This window comes from Cydia strobilella, chromosome 19 (assembly GCF_947568885.1).
Source record: "Cydia strobilella chromosome 19, ilCydStro3.1, whole genome shotgun sequence".
Classification (NCBI taxonomy): Eukaryota; Metazoa; Arthropoda; class Insecta; order Lepidoptera; family Tortricidae; genus Cydia; species Cydia strobilella.
In genome coordinates, this window is record NC_086059.1 from 4,225,190 (window position 1) to 4,246,065 (window position 20,876).

General features: G+C 38.5%; 1 protein-coding gene across 2 annotated transcripts in view; it reads right to left on the minus strand.

The window, feature by feature from the left end:
- Positions 1–8,010, minus strand: part of LOC134750294 (T-box transcription factor TBX1-like) — a 54,743-nt gene extending 46,733 nt beyond the window's left edge. For both annotated transcript variants that reach the window (XR_010128555.1, XM_063685456.1), the window contains exon 1: positions 7,789–8,010. Coding sequence is in view for 1 of the 2 variants with exons in the window: in XM_063685456.1 (XP_063541526.1) it covers positions 7,789–7,837 (49 nt within the window). In the remaining variant the exon portion in view is untranslated. The remainder of the gene's footprint in view (positions 1–7,788) is intronic.
- Between the last annotated feature and the right edge of the window lie 12,866 nt (positions 8,011–20,876).

A 20,876-nucleotide genomic window follows, 5' to 3' on the forward strand; every position in this document is an offset into this window, starting at 1 on the left:
TCTCAGCAGAGTATCTGAACGAGTTGGTCTGAAAATGAACATGAACAAGACGAAGATCATGTCTAACGTCCATGTTGTGCCAACTCCCGTATTAATCGGAGGCTCTGCGCTCGAAGTTGTTGACGATTATGTATACCTAGGACAAACAGTCCAGTTAGGTAGGTCCAACTTCGAGAAAGAGGTCACTCGTCGAATCCGACTCGGTTGGGCAGCGTTCGGGAAGCTCCACAGTATCTTTTCGTCCAAATTGCCGCAGTGTCTTAAGTCAAAAGTCTTTGACCAGTGTGTGTTGCCAGTGATGACATACGGATCTGAGACGTGGGCGCTAACGATGGGCCTCATAAGAAGGCTCAAGGTCACGCAAAGGGCAATGGAGAGAGCTATGCTCGGGGTTTCTCTGCGTGATAGAGTCAGAAATGATGATATCCGCAGTAGAACTAGGGTCACCGATATAGCTCGCAGAATTGCAAACCTTAAGTGGCAGTGGGCGGGGCACATTGCTCGCAGAACTGATGGCCGGTGGGGCCGGAAGGTTCTGGAGTGGCGTCCGCGTACCGGAAGACGAACTGCCGGTAGGCCTCCAACGAGATGGAGCGACGACCTGGTGAAAGTCGCGGGAATTCGGTGGTTGCGAGCGGCACAGGATCGGTCGGAGTGGCGAGCCTTGGGGGAGGCCTATGTCCAGCAGTGGACGTCTATCGGCTGACATGATGATGATGAAATAATGCAGTTGAATTTTGATACTTAAGAGTTATAAGTTACCTCGTTACGTGTAAAACGAAATAATAATATTATTTTGTATTTTGAAATTTGTTACGTGACATTTCAGCTGTCCAATAAAATATAATGATTAATTATGTATTTCAAAATAAAATGTATATACTCTGGCAAACCCACTTTGTCAGTAGAAAAAGAGAACAACCCTTCTTACATTTTTCAAATTTGTCGCCTTTTTGTACTGACGGAAATGGCTTGCCAAACTATAGGCGGTCAAACAAGTTTGTCAGTAGCATAAGGCGAGAAATTCAAATTTTCTATGGGACGACTACCCTTGGCGCCTACATTTTTTTTAATTTGCCGCTTTTTTCTACTGACGGAAACGACAGACTATATATTATTTCGTGACCATAGAGATTTCATTGCTTAATTTCCATAGACCATAGAGATGATGCGCCAAAATGTGGTACATCTCCACTAGAAAGTTTATAACAGCGTCTTCACGGACAAAATGACCTGCAAGACTAGTAATGATTCAACATTCAGGAAAAGACCGTATTCCAATCTTAATATCCAGCAACGCACTTACAAGCCTCTGTTGTGCCGGGCCCGGGCGGGTCTAGGGTAATTGCTTACTACCAGGCGATTCGTCTGCTCTTTTACCTCCTATATCATAAATGATACATTCTGTAAGTGTGGAGTAACCCAAACAACAATACACATGAGACAGTGTTCTGTGCACTGAGGAAGATCTCCTGAGAGTTAGAAGTGGCAAAACTGGCAGACAAAAATTTAGTTATAAGAAGTTTGATCCCTTTACACGAGCAAGAAGAAGATCATAAAAAAACAATAAACTAAAATTTATAAACTAACATGTAAACTCCGGTTGACGGCCGCCTAATGAGTTAGTATAAAGTAATAACACACTGTCAGTTATCCTGGCATCTTTACAAATTGCACGAATCCCTCGCAGTCATGTGTCGTTTGAAATTATACCGTTTGGCTTCATGCAAAATATTGCGACGGGGCGATTGAGATGACACTCGACTTTTTTTAACGTTTAACTGTAAATTTCGCTACAAATAATATTTATTGTAAGCTTTTTCATTTATACCGCGGCAAATTAACAAAGCTTTGTATTTAGTAAGTTTTTGTTTAACTCGGAACTTTAATAAACTAACTCGACGCGTATATATTTAAACGAAATTTTGTTTAAATATCAAAATACCTACTTATCTGAAAATAATTGACATTTTCAGCGAAATTGCTTCAGCAATTGTCAGTCTTCGTTATATTTTTTTGTTTAAATCTGTACAGGAAATTAGTACCTACGTCGAAATACCGCATAGGGCCGTATGCTTGATTGCCACCGACGTGGTATAAAAAAATAAATAAAAAAATACTACCTATGTATGTCGGACCACTTAACCGTCACTAATTGCCATTGAAAATTCAAAATCTCTGGTGCTCAGTCAATACAACATTTATAGTAATAAAAATACATAGCAACATTCAAATTTAAATCTTGTTGTTTTACTTTTCACTAGACAAATCATACCATATATGGTTTTGCTACAATTGATACGACGTGTAGCCAAAAAAGTATGTTACTTACGTGTACAAAAACCAAAGGGAATAAATAAATTTAGCACTTATTTTTTGTTTGTAACAAGTTTTATGAGCAGATATTTTTAGGGTTTTTTTACCCATAGGGTAAAAACGGGACCTATTACTAAGACTCCACTTTCCGTCTGTCCGTCTGTCTGTCACCAGGCTGTATCTCATGAACCGTGATAGCTACAGTTGAAATTTTCACAGATGATGTAATTCTGTTGCCGCTATAACAACAAATAATAAAGAGTACAGAACCCTCGATGGGCGAGTCTGACTCGCACTTGTCCGGTTTTTTTTATTAACGGTTGTTAAATCATCCTTTTTCCGTGTGCTCAATAATGTCCTCTCATAAAATATTTTACGCATGCGCCTGACAGATAGTGACAAAATATGCGTAGACGCAGATGTTCCGCTATAGGGGTTATTAGATCTATTAATTTTCAGGACTTTTTCAAAAAACATGAACCTTTCTCTGTCTCTCTTAGACAGAGAAAGGTTCATGTTTTTTCCCTATCCCTCTTTACAGCAAGATAGCTGAAAATGTAAGGCGCAAGGATATACGGTGGACATAATAACCCCTTAATCTGATGATTGTTAAACGAAAAAAAAAAAACTGTTCCACGGTGTGTGAAACTTTTCGCCCTACTTGTCGAAATATTATTTCCTAAATATCACCAGTGACACCTTTACGAAAATATCATGGCGAAGTTTTCGTAGGTATACTTTTGACCTTAACTAAATATCGCCGCCACAGTTAACTGGCCATTTATCCATACTATAGTGTTATTATAATTATAATATTATAATTATAATTAAGGGTGTAAAAAATGGAGTGGAAATGTATAGTGTGGACCAATTTGGGGGTGAAAAAAGGATGTATTAAAAAGCAAATTTGTTTAGAATTAAGGTACCCAAATTACTAATTCCACGCAGACGAAGTCGTGGGCAAAAGCTAGTAATATTATAAATGCGAAAGTATGTCTTTCTGTCTGTGTGTTCCCTCTTCACGCTTAAACCGCTGAATCGATTTAGATGAAAATCGGCATAGAGATAGGTTGAGTCCCTGAGAAGGACATAGGATAGTTTTTATCCCGAAAATCATCCCTTAAGAAAGTAAAAAGCGGGGTGGAATTGAGATAATTAATGAAGTGCCTGCTAATTTGCCTGCAAATTGAATGATTGCTACGAGAATTTTTCCAGGCGCTATACTTACTTTAGCTGCTGTTACTTAATCCACGCAGACGACAGACGAAGTCGCGGGCAAAAGCTAGTAGGTAAATATTATCACAACTCATGTAAGTGTGTCTTCGTTCTTATATCATAGTCTATTTATTCCCAGTTATTTATTTATTCCTAATAGCGACCTAAGTTTCAAGCAAATGTTGTGGGATCGTTGTCAGCACTCGTCAATAATTTATATTGCTTAATTCATTATTGCCGTATAAATATGGCGCAATTTTTTATGTATATACCTACATTTTCTGCATTCGCGCTTTAGACATACTAGTTTTAAGCCTTTCTAAGACGATAGCTTTGATTTTAATAAACACGCGTCAATTACTTGTAGGTATTATTCCCTCACAAAAACAACATAAAAATTAGAATTCTCCAGTCAACTGAAGTGAACAAAAACACGGGGTCACATGTCAATGGGAATTGATGACCGTCGGGGTGGGCGTTTTTTCGGGTAATTAGCCACCCGAAAAAAACGCCACTTAAGAATACAACACAATGTTTAAAAACAAAATTTTCGTGTTCAATATTTGAGCTGTTTGTAATAAAAGTTATGTCAAGTTCAATAACTAATTAATAGTACTCAGAAATAGTTACGTGTTTTTAGAAAATGATTCTGAATATACCTAATCGTGTTACCATTGTATGTTGACTACTCCTAAACATAAGAATACTTATAAATTGAATTATTTTTTTTGTATCCGACGATCGCTATAGGACAAGTAATTGTATTCTCTTACATTAAAAACGAACATTGTATTGCGAAATAAATAAAGCAAACTAAACTGAAGTTATTTCTTTTTTTTAGATATGAACCTACTTCTAATAGCCGTATCGTTTTGAAACATTTGAAAATTGTTTTTCACACATGCGTGCGTTTGTGTATCAATGTAAAACGACGATATTTTGAATATAATTCAGTTCTTTTTAGGGTTCCGTACCCAAGGGGTAAAAACGGGACCCTATTACTAAGACTCCGCTGTCCGTCTGTCTGTCTGTCACCAGGCTGTATCTCATGAACCGTGATAGCTAGACAGTTAAAATTTTCACAGATGATGTATTTCTGTTGCCGCTATAACAACAAATACTAATAAGTACGGAACCCTCGGTGCACGAGTCCGATTCGCACTTAGCCAGTTTTTTTAGTCTATTGATTGTAGGTATTTTAAATTATTTAATGCACCTTCATTATGTGCCACTATCATAATGAAAACTATCAACATTTCAGAGCGAAACGAGCGGTTGTAGCTGGTCGCCGAAAGCGACCAGTATGTTGCTCCTATAAGGATAGGAAAACGCATCGTGTATGCGCTTTCATATGCAAGGGCGGAGGATCTGAACACGTCGAACCCCGTCCGTTGTAAAAAGGTATACCGACTTCCAAAGGAGGTTAACTTGGGCCAAAGGGGTTGATGTTATAATTTATTTGTCTGTGTATAACCCAACTATAGTCGCCATCAGATACATCGGAGCGGCCAAGATGCTCACAAATATCTGAACACGCCTGCCTGCCTGCTGTCGCGGCGTCAGGGTGCGTATTCAGGTATTTTCGGGCACGTCGGCCGCTCCGATATACAGGGTGAAACTGTTATCTCTGACCAAATTCTGAGGGGTGAATATGTATTTACTACGGGACCAACCCCGAAATCGCGAAAAAAAAATCTGCCGTCTCATACATTTCGGTGAATCGTCAATGTCTTCTACAGTAGTTTTTTTTTCGCGATTTCGGGGTTGACCCCATACTTAAAGTTGTTCAGTATGACCTACATCCAACCCTCAGAGTAATATGGTCAGAGATAACAATTTCACATGTATCTGATGGCGACTGTACAAGAGTAGGTCGAGTATCTTGGGGCTGTGGGACAAAAGCGCACGACGTCAGCCGTCCGTCGTCGCCGCAGCGTCGCGCTGACGGACAGATTGTTATGAATGAACCACGCGGGAACGCTTAACCGTGACTCTTTTTTATCGGATCACACATAAATTCATGATCCTAATTCATGGTCTTAATGTGTAGTTCATGAATATTCCAGATATAATAACATTTTCTATGGCCATTGGTCTATGACTAAAGGTCCACGGTGTGTGAGATCCCTAAGGATGGGTTAGATTTATGGGTTAAAAGGTATAAAAACCTGCACCCGGAAGTATCTAATTTCATAATTGAAATAGAACGGATTATATCGCGTACCTATATAATACATCCCGTTGCCCGTTGATCACGAACGCTGAAATGGGTTCGAACCAGAATGTATTTAAGTTCATTATACGCAATATAATCCGTTAAAATAGTTTTATTTTATGATTGAACCTAATTTATTCAATACCTATAGCACAAAACCTTAAGAAGTTGCTACGCTAAAATAGTTTTCGTTTCAGCAATGTTTTCTCTTTTTGGTATTAGGAAGGTACAGAAAAGACAAATAAAAACCTCAATCTGTATCGACATCAACATTTAAATACCTATAGCTATTATTGACCGGAATAACGGCTCTGCGAAAAATTCGAATATAAATATTTCAACTCTAATGACGGTAGGTATTTTTTATCGAGGAGGAATCGGAGTTAGTTATTACTTACATCTAATTCATTCTAATTAGTTTTTAATTAACTAGGATCTTACATCTGTGTCTACCGATGCTAATTTTAGGTAGGGCGATGGGTATTTACTCATGCATATGACCATGCATATAAATTATATATTAATATTTAATATACATTTTACTACAAGCGCCTTCTAATTTTACGAGTAGGTATTTTAAAATAATATTTACTATAAGTGAAATCGCAAACAAAACAAATAAAACACGAATTTAAAATCAAGTTTCTCTTAAATTGGTTAGCCGCCCAAAAATATATCTTTTATTCTATTTTATACTAAATAAATTCAATCATATTATCCAATCAAAATCCGATAACGATACAGTTCTAATGTAACACGCTAATTCGAACTTACACTGACATTAGAATGATATTTGAATCAAATTGTGACAAGTAAGATGTCAGTATACATTGAAATTGGCCTGTAGGTCGCTTACGGGTCACAGAAGCTAAGGTCGCAAGTGGGAAAGCGGTCTACGTCGTAGAGGGCCAGCCGTAGCCGTAGCGCTTTAGTTCGTAACAAACAAAACTGATTCTTCTATTTCGTTATCGTTCTGTAAGTTTCAACTAAATTCAAGTAGACTTTATGTTACAAATAATTACAGCAAAATATTTTAGATATGTGTAAAGTATTTAAGTTTTTGTCGATTAAAACAACCAAATTTTAAAAATTCAAGCACTCAGTTATTGTATGGACTAAAAAATCCATTTTCATTACACTTGTCCGTTAATCCTAAATTTCGATCTAGGGCTGTAATGTAATTTTTCATCACACTTGTTAGGCGATGCAGTCCGTAAATCCTAAATTTCGACCTAGGGCTGTAATGTACGTCCGCAATTAAAGGATGACTCACGTTAGACCGGGCCGTGTCCGGGCCGGAGCTTCCGGCGCTTACTTTTTTATGACATGACAGGTGATCACGTGATGCTTTCCATAGAAAACGAAGCGCCGGAAGCTCCGGCCCGGCCACGGCCCGGTCTAACGTGAGTCATCATTAATTCGGTTCAAGAACAATTTACATCGTGTATGAACATTAATTATCTATAAGTACATATAGGTACAATATAGTACAATTCATATTAACCTAGTAAGTAGTAATTAATTACGCAAAAAAATATTTTTTCGCCTTCGGCTTCGGGCTTTAATTCACACTCGTTCGTAAATTCTTGTTTACCCCCATTAAAACATAATGTACTACCTACCTACTATTACTTAGATATTATTTACCTATGCACCTAAACATACTACATACTTTAACTAACTATACTTACCTACTTTAACTTAGAGCAATTAGAAGAGCCGAAAGTATTTTAAGTTTCATGGGCAACTAAAGAATTGCAAAATATAAGTGTATCACTGTCAGAATAATTTAGTTAGGATCACGTTTGGTAATCAAACCAGGGACAAAATTGCGTTCGAGATTGGAAAATTTATGCAATTCATTGTACATAAAAATTTAAGGAACTGAAGTATTTAGAACATTAAAAGCCGCGTCAACTTTGCACTGCTACCTAAAACTAACTGCAAAGCTGAAGCACCATCACTTTCAACTTAGGAACCGAAAACGACTAAGTCACTTAGGCTATAATAGCAAGGCTAAAGCACTACACTAGTTCACTGACCGTCGATCTGCCTCTGCTGCCACTCAACGCGCCACTCCTGTCCCTCCATCACAACATTCGACCGATTATTTTTTCAACGCGACACAATAAATCAGTTTTCTGCGCGTTAATCTGAGCGCGCACGCAGGCGGCGGTGCGCGCGAGTTGAACGCTTCTGTCGTCGGCGCGCGCGCCGCCCCGGCACGCCCATTGCACCCTCATTAGAAAAAAAGACCCATCTACATCTCCTCTATCCTTGAAAAGTGTTTCGTATCCTGTAGCTATTAAAGTTTACTTTTGAAACACGTGAAAGGGTAAGATGGTTCTGTTTGGTAAATTTGGGTAGCGCCGCCTACAATCACTTATTTATCCTTATGGACATGGCTATGTACTGCGCGCGTTACCTGAGTTTTTGTTGTAGGTAATTTGTTATAATGTGAGGAATCAATTCTGGATTTATTAGGTGCGAAGAACTTCAATGTAACCTCTTTATTCAGTACTAAGGGACTTTGCTGTAAGTTGTATTTTTAATGACATGAAAAAAATTTACAGGTGACAAATGCAATTGGGAATATTAAGCGAAACTCTGCGTAGGGGGCGCTACTGCCACGATCTGAGGGTCTATCGCGAAAAAAGAAAATCGAAATTTCGTTATCTAACATCTTTGTCATTCTTGCTTACCTATTCGAGCGATAAAGAAATTAAATTTCGGATTCGCGTTTCCCGGTAGGTCCTCGGTAAGCAAAACGCCTTGATAACATCAATGTCATATTTTATTATCTCTGAAAACTTGCCAGAAAACTGTTATAGGCACAGTATGCACTCTATTAGTATGCAGTAGGCGCTCCATGGTTTACTAAAGGGGCTAGTGCTGCACTCTGGTGGCAGAACATTGCAGTAATACCCCCCTATTATTGTGACAACAATAGACAATAGAACAGTAAATTTGTCGAAAGCTCTGAAATAAAAAGTTACCTGCTAAACATAATTATTATCGCGTTTTTTTTACTGTCTTACTACTAACTATTACTATTGATTAAAGGATGACTCACGTTAGACCGGGCCGGGTCCGGGCCAGAGCTTCCGGAGCTTTCTTTTCTATGAAAATTGGAAAGCATCACGTGATCACCGGTCATCTGTCATAGAAAAGTAAGCGCCGGAAGCCCCGGCCCGGTCTAACGTGAGTCATCCTTAACTAAGGCAAAATGTTTTGGAGATCGATTTATGGCAATCGATAATTGATGTTTTCCCAGGACATCATGTGGTCAGGATACTTGCAGTTTATATAACAGTGCGTCTTAGTACTCTTAGTAGACCATCTGCCTGCCCTGACTTAACTATTTTACTTGTGATAAAACTGCCTAACAACTTAATAGTGTAAATTTTAACATGGCGGCTAAAAAATAAGTCCATTCCCGTTGCCAGGGAGGTTTTGGAATTATACTGCGCAACTTTTACTATGGGACCAACCCCGAAATCGCGAAAAAAAATTGGCTGTTTCATACATTTTGGCTGGTCCATTTTCTATGGTAGAGTAAATTTTTTTTCGCGATTTCGTGGTTGGTCCCATAGTAAAATTTGCTTAGTATAATCCGAAAACCTCCCTGGCAACGGGAATGCACTTATTTTTAGCCATCCTGTATAGCGACCGGACGTTTTTTGACACTATAGAGTTTCCGTTATATATAGAGAAATTAATATTAAAGTAAAGCAACTATAAGCAACACATGTCGACATTGTCGACGTTATAGGGAGTGAATCTTTATATAGAGTGACGGGGTCTCTATTGTTTCCCATATAGTTTAAAGTCATAATGTATTGTTTGTCCACATTTTCGTTACTCATTATTTAGTTTATTCTCAGAAACGCGTAACTTTTCAGGATTGCCATAAAACAAACCTAACCTAATCTATTTATGTAGGATAACCTGATGAAAATCCTGAAAAGTTAACAGTTTCAGAATTATGACTTATTGTAATATGACAATCATTACTTATTATTCAATAATTATATCAAACAAAGGGACCCCGGAGTGACGTTATATGGAGTTTACACTGTTTATAGTATGGATTTAACACTGTTTATAGTATGGATTTATTATTAAATAAACTAACTAATCTCTAAAACTAAACTAAACTTATAAAACTTAAAATAAACTTATAAATAAAAAATGCTCCCCAGGTCGCTATCATGTGTAATGGTGCCCAGAAGACTGGCAGCTTTACCTCTTTGGATTGCCAGACTTAGTCTCTGGACTTAGACTTAGTTTTTATAGTTCTTTCTAATTGTTCACATCAAGAATCCCGCAAAACAGTAATCGATTTAATTTGTAAGTTTTATTAATAACAAGCAATGGGATGATGATGATTCATAAAAACTAGACTATGTTACAGCGTGAAGAGGTAACAGACAGAGAGTTACTCTCACATTTATAATATTTGAGAGATTTAAATGCTTTACATGTTCAATTTACAGTGCACTTGCTTTTATTTTATTTATTTTTAGACGATCATCCTGTAGGTTTGGTAAGTGCATGTATTTTTACGCTCTACGTGAACGGAGTGGCTCTATCATCACCTAAACGTGTAAACTGCAGGCGAGCGGCGTAAACAAAGAGAATATAGTGCTCCAGACCGCAGGTAACTATTTAGAAGGTATTGCATGTAACTATTTAGACGGTAGTCCATTTATAGAATAGATAAATAGGTAAGTAGGGTAGGACGGGGACGTTTGAAGCACTTTATGATTAATAAATAAATAAAATAAAAAAACCTTTTATTTCTAGCTTGCATTTAAGATTACAGTTTTCATGTTAGTTATTTAAGTATTACTATTTCCTAATGTTAGTATATTTTTTCTTATTTTTTGTTCTAACTTCTATATACAATTTTTACTGTATGTAAGAAATGTAAGACATCTAGACTTCTTTGTTGTGATTACCTTATACATATAGCTTAATCAAACGTTATTTAATGCAACAACAAGATATGACGATAAGGAATTTTTGTAGAATTACATAATTGTGTTTCATACAAAAGTCAAAAGTTTCCATGATAACAATGTTTCAATCATGACCCTAATTTAATCACTGTCACTTAATTTTTCACAAAGCATATGTATTATTTGGAAAAAAAGAAGTCTAAATATCAATAATCAACTATTTGTAAGACGTGAAAAACGCGGGGAGCGGGGACGTTCGAAACGTTTCAAGCGTCCCCATGCAAGTACGTGTTTTCAACCGTCTCCACGTCACATGTTTGACTTCAAGGAACAATATTCTTTACAAACAACACTCCATCGCTGTTTAATGGCAGTTAAAATATTCCATAAGCCAACCAAAACACCAAAAGAATTCAAGTAGTCAAAATACAGAAGTAAAAAAAAATTTACGAAAAAGTATGCAAGCACAGGTCCTTCACTTTATACCGCGAAATTTTTGAACGGCTCCTCAAGACTACTGCGTTGCTCGCGCGCTCGAGCGCTATTGGTCCAGGATTTAAGAATGACTTATGAATTTAAGAATTTAAGAATGATTTAATTTAAGAAGAATTTAAGAATGATTTAAGAAAGAATGACTGAGAAGCCTGAGTATTGCGTCACATGCATAGGTATTGTAATTTTCAAGAAACTTGACTTATTTCAATCATAACGTGTTTCAATTGTCGCCGTCCTACCCTACTACTACCCGTTCGTTTCAAATTGACAGTTATCTCCCGGCCCGCTTCCCAGCGACACCCGCTCTGACCGCTTATCCACTCGGCTACCGCAGCCTTAATACTACTTTTATTGCTTACTTACATTTAATACAATCACAAAAAATATTAAATAAAATTAGCATTAAAAAATAAAAACGATTTGTACCGTGACATTATTATGCAACGGTCGCGGATTGCCATCAACTCCCTTCGAATGCCTTGTCCCGTACACGTCACAGACAATTTGAACTTTAATTTACAATTTCAAGGTTATTAATTCAGTAGCAAAATTTTTGACACGGGTGTTTCAGGGGTTAAGCGAACGGGTTAAGAGGTTAAGCTGGCCCTGTAGACAACGTGCCAATCGCTAACGCTCCGTAGCGAACGAAACGCTACTGTCACTTTCACACTTATATAACTTATATGGAAGAGTAGAGAGACACAAATCGATTCGATGGCGATAGCGCAAGCGATACATATACTCTGTATCTTTAAGTTTAAGTAAACAAAATACCTAAAGAACAAAACTTCCGTGAGACACAGACATATTAAATATATTAATAACGGGTCACTCACGTATCGAGCGTTTCGACTTAAAATACGTGAGTGACCCGTTATTAATATATTTAAAATACCTAAAGATACAGAGTATAGGTATGGTTAAAGTAGGGAGGTATGGCAAAACTTTTATTAATAAGTTTTAAAGTCTCTTAAAACTTATTATAATAACTGCCGGTCACATAAATAGTACCTTGATACGAAATATGCATATGTATAGGTAAGTAATTTTATTCATACTTGAAATAGCTTCTGCCCGCGACTTCATCTGCGTGGAACGATGAAGGTGATGATTTTATAAAACCTACCTATGTTCTACCCCAGCCCCCGAACTATCTCCATACCAAATTTTATCTAAATCGGTTCATCGATTTACGCGTAAAGAGGTAGGTAACAAATATAGATAAACAGAGTTAAAATCGGATTTATAATATTAGTAGGTATATACAGAATTATAAGTTAATATTAGATGGTAGATATAATGAGATAGTGAGTACTTTACAGAATGCAGCCGTTCGTACCTGCCACCGCCGTCCTCGGACCGGTTCAACGAGGAGGAGTCAGGTCGCTGGGTGGAATCATCATGTCAGGGAATCTCATGAGATTGCTAAAATGCATTATAAATGTTGGACGGTAGCTGGCAACCCTAGTTCCGGTATTTATTACGAAAATATGCGAAATAGCCGTAAAGTATTTAAAAATAAATTAAAATGGTGCCAGAAAAATGAGGAGCAAATAAAAATGAACATTTTGACTTTAAATCGCGCTAATAATAATTTTTCAAAATTTTGGAAAGCGACAAAAGCTCTAAATAGTAAACAAGGGTTGCCAGCCTCAGTCAACAATGTTAGTGAGCCTAAACATATAGCGGATATGTTCGCCTCTCATTTCAAGGTTACGCCCTTGAGCGTGGAAGGTGTGCCCCCGTCGGGGCTTTCGGTTCCGGTGACCCCTCACGACAATAACCTCGTTTTTACAATGAGAGATATTGCCAATGCAGTAAAAAATATGAAGCGTGGGAAGTCCCCGGGGCACGATGGACTTAGCGTGGAGCACATCTTCTACGGTAGTGATGAGCTATATCGTGTCCTAGCTGATTTTTTCAATGCTTGCCTAGCCCACTGTTATCTTCCTCCTGACATGATGAAAACAATAGTTGTTCCTATTGTTAAGAATAAAACCGGCGACCTGTCTAGTCTTAACAATTACAGGCCTATCTCTCTGGCTACGATAATCGGCAAAGTGCTCGACAGGCTATTGCAACCCGAATTGACTAGGAATCTTAAAATTGATCAGGCGCAGTTTGGTTTTCGTCCAGGACTTTCAACGGATTCTGCAATATTAGGTCTGAAGTACACAGTGAATCACTATGTTAAAAGAGAGACGTCAGTGTACGCGTGCTTTTTAGACCTCAGCCGCGCTTTTGACTTAGTCAACTATGATTTGCTGTGGAAAAAGCTTTTCACGTCTGGAACACCTCCCGAGGTTGTAGGTCTGTTGAGGTTCTGGTACGAGAACCAAACTAACAATGTAAAATGGGGTGACGCACAGTCTAACGACTACAGGCTAGACTGTGGAGTGCGCCAAGGTGGGTTGACATCTCCGGACCTATTCAACCTATATGTCAACGATCTTATCGGGGAGCTGAGAAGCTCTAACGTCGGTTGCCACATTGGTAACGTATGTGTTAACAATCTGAGCTACGCAGACGATATGGTGCTTCTTAGCCCCTCGATAAATGGTTTTGTAAAGCTGCTTAAAATCTGCGAACACTATGCCAGTACGCATGGCCTAAAATATAACGTGCTTAAGACCGAAATGCTCGTTTTTAGGTCAGGGAAGGGTCCGGAGGTGATACCTACGGTGTGTATGAGTGGTGCGCCAATTCGGGTTGTAACGAGCTTCAAGTACTTGGGACACATCCTGAGCGAGTACTTGAAAGATGACGCCGATATGGAGAGGGAGCGCAGGGCTCTCGCGGTTCGGTGCAACATGTTGGCTAGACGGTTTGCGCGTTGTTCGAGTGAGGTAAAGGTGACCCTGTTCAAAGCCTTTTGCCAATGTTTTTATACTTGTCAGCTTTGGAACAGGTACACCAGGCACTCCTTCAACGCGCTGAGGGTACAGTACAACAACGCCTTTCGTATTCTGTTGAAACTACCGCGTTTCTGCAGTGCGAAGGGCATGTTTGCGGACGCGAGAGTCCCTGACTTTTTCGCCATTCTGAGAGCCAGGTCGGCTGCCTTCCGGGCGAGACTGCTAGCCTCTAACAATGAAATTCTGTCACTGGTAGCTAAAGACTACAGTGACGAATTTAACAAACATTGGCGTAAACTGCACCGGTCCGAGAACGGCCATCTTTAGACCATAAGTTTGTAAATGTTTTATTTCATTGTTTTAGGTTGTAAGTTTTAGTATTTTGCACTGTATTTTTTGTTTTTTTTTTTTGTAAATTGTAAAAATTGGGTTTCTTGCCTGCCAAATAAATAATTTATTATTATTATTATAATACGGTACCTAAATATATATTCGACTTGTTTTAACGACAATTGCGAACAACCACATATGGTTTTTACGGGATGTTTTTTTTTACCCTTAGCCAAATTTTGCAAGTTTCATACTGAGTATAACTTTTACTTCAGGACCAATCCCGAAATCGCTGAGATTTTATTGGGTCTCCCACAAAAAACATCATCATGTATGTAATATTTATTTACATAAAATTATAAAATAAGATGATATTAATTAATAATTACTAAGTATATGACACGTGGGTTTACTTTACAGGCATGAGTACTCAATTTTCTTTACCTATTTCAAATTGCGAGCATCAGTTAAGTATATAAAGTACTTACATACTTATTATTATGCGAAGGTGCGTGATTACGGCGTAGGTAATAAAAGTAGGTAACTTTATTAATGATTTTTTTATTTATAATCAATCAAGATTTTTACAGTATTTAAGTAAAGCTAAACACATATGAAAACCTGTTGGTTACTTTTAAGGATAACACGAATCAACGTATACGCAAGTACTCCTGAAAAAACAATTATAATTACCAAAAACTAAATACGCAGAGGATTTACAATTTTATGCATTTTTAAGGGCGTCGCTCTCCCGATCCTCTTAATCGTTCGCACTATCCTAAACTTAGATGCGAGCGAGCGAGACGGGGCACTGTGGGCGGGGCCTCGGCGCAGACGCAGCATCCCACACGCGCGTTTCGAAGAAAATCTTTTGTAAAACGAAACAAAACAAATCACTAGCTAATAGATGCTTAATGAATCACTCGAAGGCAAAATATTTCATCACGAACAAAAAAAGAACGGCAAGTAGTTACCTTTTTGTATTAGAGATCCGTAGACATATCGTCCTCGTACTGCTATTTAAATCACATTTAAATGATCTCAACAAAATCACATTTTGTTTGTTGCAGACCTACATTTCGACATTTTGTTATTTTTGACATAATACAGGTATTAAATCACATTTACAATCGGGTCTGTCGCGAATTTATTTTGTTACCTTTATTTACCGACGTTTCGACACAGGTTTCACTGGTCGTGGTTGCGGCTAACTGACGTCCCAGCAAAATGTCAAAACAGAGATTTGTCAAAATACACTTTTCGTGTGGTAGTCACACAAATTTCTGTTTTAACATTTTGCTGGGACGTCAGTTAGCCGCGACCACGACCAGTGAAACCTGGGGCCCTATTCGAGATGCACAACTGTCAGTTTCGGCTTCAACATCAGTTCAACAGTGGAATGAATCATTTGTTCATCAACTGTGGAAAGTATCATTTGATTGTACACCAAAACTCATTCATTGAAAAAATTATGCAACAAAAATCAACTTTGTTTTCTTACTACTATACGGTTTAAAATGGCTCTGAACTCTGCGTGGTTCGGTTTGGTTTCGTTGTCACCTAACTGTGGATTGCTAATGTCAAATTTACCTATTCGACAACACACGATTTCTTCCATTCAACTGAAGTTCAACACGAAACGTCACTTAACGCATGTCGAATACCGCTCCTGTGTCGAAACGTCGGTAAATAAAGGTAACAAAATAAATTCGCGATAGACCCGATTGTAAATGTGATTTAATATAATACCTGTAATTTTTTGGCCAATTTTACGTTGTATTTGTCAATGATTAAGGGCCACTTGCACCAACCCACTAACCCGAGGTTAAGAATGTAGCATTGTATCCACAAGAGTGGTAAAGTAATTTGATGCAAATTTTGTTTTGTTTCCTCGTATTTGGCTGGTCAAATTAATATTGAATGATAAATATTTCGTTTATTCGGATTTTATTTGTTTTACAGGTAGTATTTTACTCGTGTTTGTGTGGTAAAAATTTGTTTAGTGGCGAAGTGGCAAGTTGAAACCCTCGCAACGCTAAAGATTCCACTTTGCGTAGGTACCACTTGCTACGTTTGTGGTACAATTTGGAATCTTTCGCTTGCTCGGGTATCAATATCAGCACGAGGGGTTAAATAACAACTTTGCACCATTGTAAAACAAATAACTATACAAATAACATAAACTAAGTTCATTCATAAGTTCCAAAAACTCATTATTAAGGATGACTCACGTTAGACCGGGTCGTGACCGGGCCGGAGCTTCCGGCGCTTACTTTTCTATGACATGACAGGTGATCACGTGATGTTTTCCATAGAAAATAAAGCGCCGAAAGCTCCGGCCCGGTCCGGGCCCGGTCTAACGTGAGTCATCCTTTACGAGACTGAACCTTTGAAGCTTCACGAACGTTTTTGAACTTTTGAAGCTACGTTCTTAAACCAACCTGATATTTCTCTAAATATTTCATACTTGCTCAAAGACGCACATGAAACTTTCTCACACCAAAATACTTATAATTTAAAAACCGCTCCTTCTTCGCTTTATTTACGTATGCGCAGGCGACGACAGCGCTAACGACGCCATCTTCCGCCGCATCTGTCCGTCCGCGCCCGCGCCGGATGCAGGCCGACAGGGTTGCCAGCTTTATGCCATTTCCACGGACAGAGGACGTTTTTACCGAATGAAGCTCAGTCAATAGCAATCTTGCTTTTCATTGGTCCAAAAGGAGCCGCAACCATGTTTGGACCACTCGAAGTGCAGGTAGGTATATAAAAATCACGAATTAAAAAGTTCGCTTTCGCGAGTGTTCGCCTACGTAAGACGCAGCGTTATATTTGCCCATGGTGCCTAAGCACGAGTAGTTACGATACGACGGACGCCTTTAGGTGTTTTTGACGTTCAAAAGGTTAACGTTCGGCGAGCGAGTCAATCAGTCAATGAAGCTTGACGTTACTCTACAAAAAAGGCTTTACTTTTGCTGTAAGTAATTTTAAGTTTGGGGCTTAAATACAAGATGCTAGAATTTCTTCACCGACATTGAAGTGATAAAGTGTGGAAGTACCACTGTAAACGTCATATTTTCATTGGAAATTTCCACACTGAAAATTCTGTCTAAAATTAGTTTGGTCCGACTATTGCAGAAATTGTTTTAAACCATGGTCACCCTCAGTGCACTACGCTTTCTCTGTAAACAACGCTACTGTTTACGGCTCGTCGTAAACTAAACCATCTCTAGCTTGTGAAACGCTTATCTAAATTCGTGGTTCAAGTGCCTGCTTCCGAGAAGACGGTCCCAATAACAATGTATAAGTGCTGTCACTATCGGGGCGTAGGTATCAGTGCCGGGACGTCCGTAGAACACAATTCCCACTTGCCTAATTTTCACAAGGAAGGAAATCAAAAAAAGCTCTGGCTGCCAACAAATAAGTAGCGCAGCCCCGAATGTGCATTGGACTTGCGTGAAAGAACAGAGTTTACCGCGACTACCGAAAACCGAAATTTGGTTATCAGTGTCTCTTGCGCTCGAATCTTGCAAGCATCACCAATACGGCGAGGCGAAGTAGCGCAGTTGTCACTAATTCCAAGGAATATCTATATGCTTTCTATTCCTATTCAAACGTTGATAGTGCAAGGCAGTGCAGCCTAGTGCAGGAGTTGGTAAACTTTTGAAAAGAAGAGCCAACTGCAGTAGAAATCATCATTTTAAGAAAACTCAAAGAGCCGCAAATGTAGTTTTTAGTGGTGTGTGAATTCTAAAGGGTAAATTATATCGGGACCTGAAGAGCCGCAACTGTACCTTCCTGCAGAGAGCCGCATGCGGCTCGCGAGCCGCGGTTTGCCAACTCCTGGATAGTGATAGGATGTGCGACTTTCAATCCGGAGGTCGCGGGCTCAAACCCCCGCTCTTACCTACTGATCAGTTTCCATTATGGGCCATGCGGGCCAAGACACTGGATATGTAGCTCTTTAATTCTTCATTAGTATTCATTACTAATAATATTTCCCAGTCGCATTTTGGTGAGGATATATGCATAATATATCCACGAAAAAATTCGAAAGTTGTATGTAAACTCCCCAATCCGCTTTTGGCCAGTGTGGGGACTACCTACTCGTATGCCTAATCCTCCTCATGCATGAGAAGGGCCTGTGCTCAGCAGTGGGGCATACACTGAATTATTATATTATTGCTGTATCTAAATGGTCAACGGTATTTTTATCAGCAAATATATCGCGTTATAAACCTTTCGTCGGGATTCAGGTGAACGGCCGGCGCTCATGTCGTTCACAAGATGGCGGCCATATTTCCGTCATCGGCCCGTCTGATGCGCGCCAGAATAAGATTATTGGAAATTTGACACACACGCACAAGGAGGTAAATTTGACTTGTTATATTGATGACTTTTGACATGTCGCGATCTTAGTTATGGTCTAAATGACAGTCTCGGCGCCACTCGGCGCGTTAAATAATATTCATAGAGAAAATGCTGCGAGACTATCGTCCAGTGTATTTTATGGTTATTTATGTGATGGGTCATACATAGAGCTCAATTTTTGCGAAAAAGTGATTCATTTTAGTGAAAACATACATACATGCCCGAGTGTAACAAAATACCGTATTAGACCCTTCAGTTCAACCTGTATTAACATCATATTCCAACATAAAAAAAAAATATTTTGTTCTAGTTTATTGACGCAACTTACTGACTCTTGTCAAGCAAAACTTTGATCCTCTGAAAAATAAAATGTGATTTATCCTAGAAAACAAGGCGACGCATAAAAAATTGTTTGCTACAGAAAATTTTAGAAGCTATAGTATTGAAATTCTTGCCGAGTTTATGAAAAAGTGTCGCGTATAAATTTTTGAGGCGCGTCGCTGGTTCATTAAAAAGCACGTATTAATGCAAGGGATGGCGATGAGATGAATTTTAAATTTGTAATTAATTTATCTATTTATCATGTAAAATTTAATGTTACCATCAATGACGCTCCGCGATTGTTGAGCAATTTAGGGTCCTAGCTAAATGGGTTGTTCAATGCTTACGCTATGGAATGTCCAATATAGATAGAACCACGGAGTATGACCTGTTACCTAACGTATTTGCAGAATTTATGGCTAGACTATATAGGTAATACCAGAACAATGAACATGAACAATTAGTTAACAATGGCCGCTGCGTCACGAACTAACATTAAAACCATTCGAATCCAACCTGCGCTTTATGATCGACGCAGCTAGACGGGTTTTATGTGAAAAGATCAACCGATGACGCATATAAGTGGGCCTTGTGCCTATTTGCGTACGGTACAAATAGAATATAAGTACGCTATTTTTCCAAGACGAGGGTAGTGTTGAAAAGTGGTTTTACGTGGTCGTCGCGTATATCCGTCGGCGCGGGCAATCATATTGCACAGAAATAACGACAAGTTCAACGCATCTGCTGACTATCCTTCTGACGACCAATGTCATATATATGTATATACTTACGTAGTATAATCAGCATCAATAGTAGCGGAAACAACGAGCCAAAAGTATACGCCAGCCTGGAATACCTACTTTTCCAAATAGGAAGTTCCTATTGGCTCTTAGGAACCTGAACACATCATAGAGAGCTTATAATATGTATGTCGCGAAACCTTATATGCAACTGTACATAGTAAAGTTAATAACTGTAATAATTGGGCATTAAAACACTCGTGATGCTTTTATGAAACTCACTTCGTTCGTTTCTTAAACCCACACTTATTTTAATGCCTTTTATTATACTATTACACCCCCTGGCTGACCGCTTTTGTGGAAGTTTTGTGCTTATAAGTCGAAGTCTAGTCAAAGGTTCCACTGTGTTGCTTACCATAAGGACGAGATTAGCTTGTATCTTTATACGAATAACCTGTTAGAGCGTCTTTATGGCAAGCGACAAAGTGGGACATTTTGCCGGCCGCAGACACATAAATTATTATCATCAATTATCATGTAACAGTGGTCAGGTCAGGTAAGTCCAATTTTTCTACTAACGGAAATGGCTTGACATGTACCTATACATAGGTAGTTATGTAACTTCAGATACCATAGTTCAAAAAATACAGCGAATTTTAGTTTTTCATAGCTGGAGCTATATAAACTAATTACCTCATGTCATTGTATGTGCAAAGTTTCATTACAATCCAACACGTAGTTTTAAAATGAGAACGAAACTCCGTTTGTATGGTAAGGTGAAATTCAGGTTTGTATTAGCAAGGTTTGTATTAGTTACTCTATAGTATTAGTATGTATAATGATTTGAATCTACATCCTTATCATTATTTTAACCCGGGTTTAACGTTGTATAAATGATATATGAATGATTTGATGATATAAATCGGCCGGTTTATTATTATTTAGTCGTGAGTCGTGACATCTACTGGTTCGTGGTTGGTGGTTCGACTAGGTTACCCAAAGCTTAAACCCCGCTAGATGGCGTCACTTTCACAAATTTTCAAGTTTTATTTTTTTG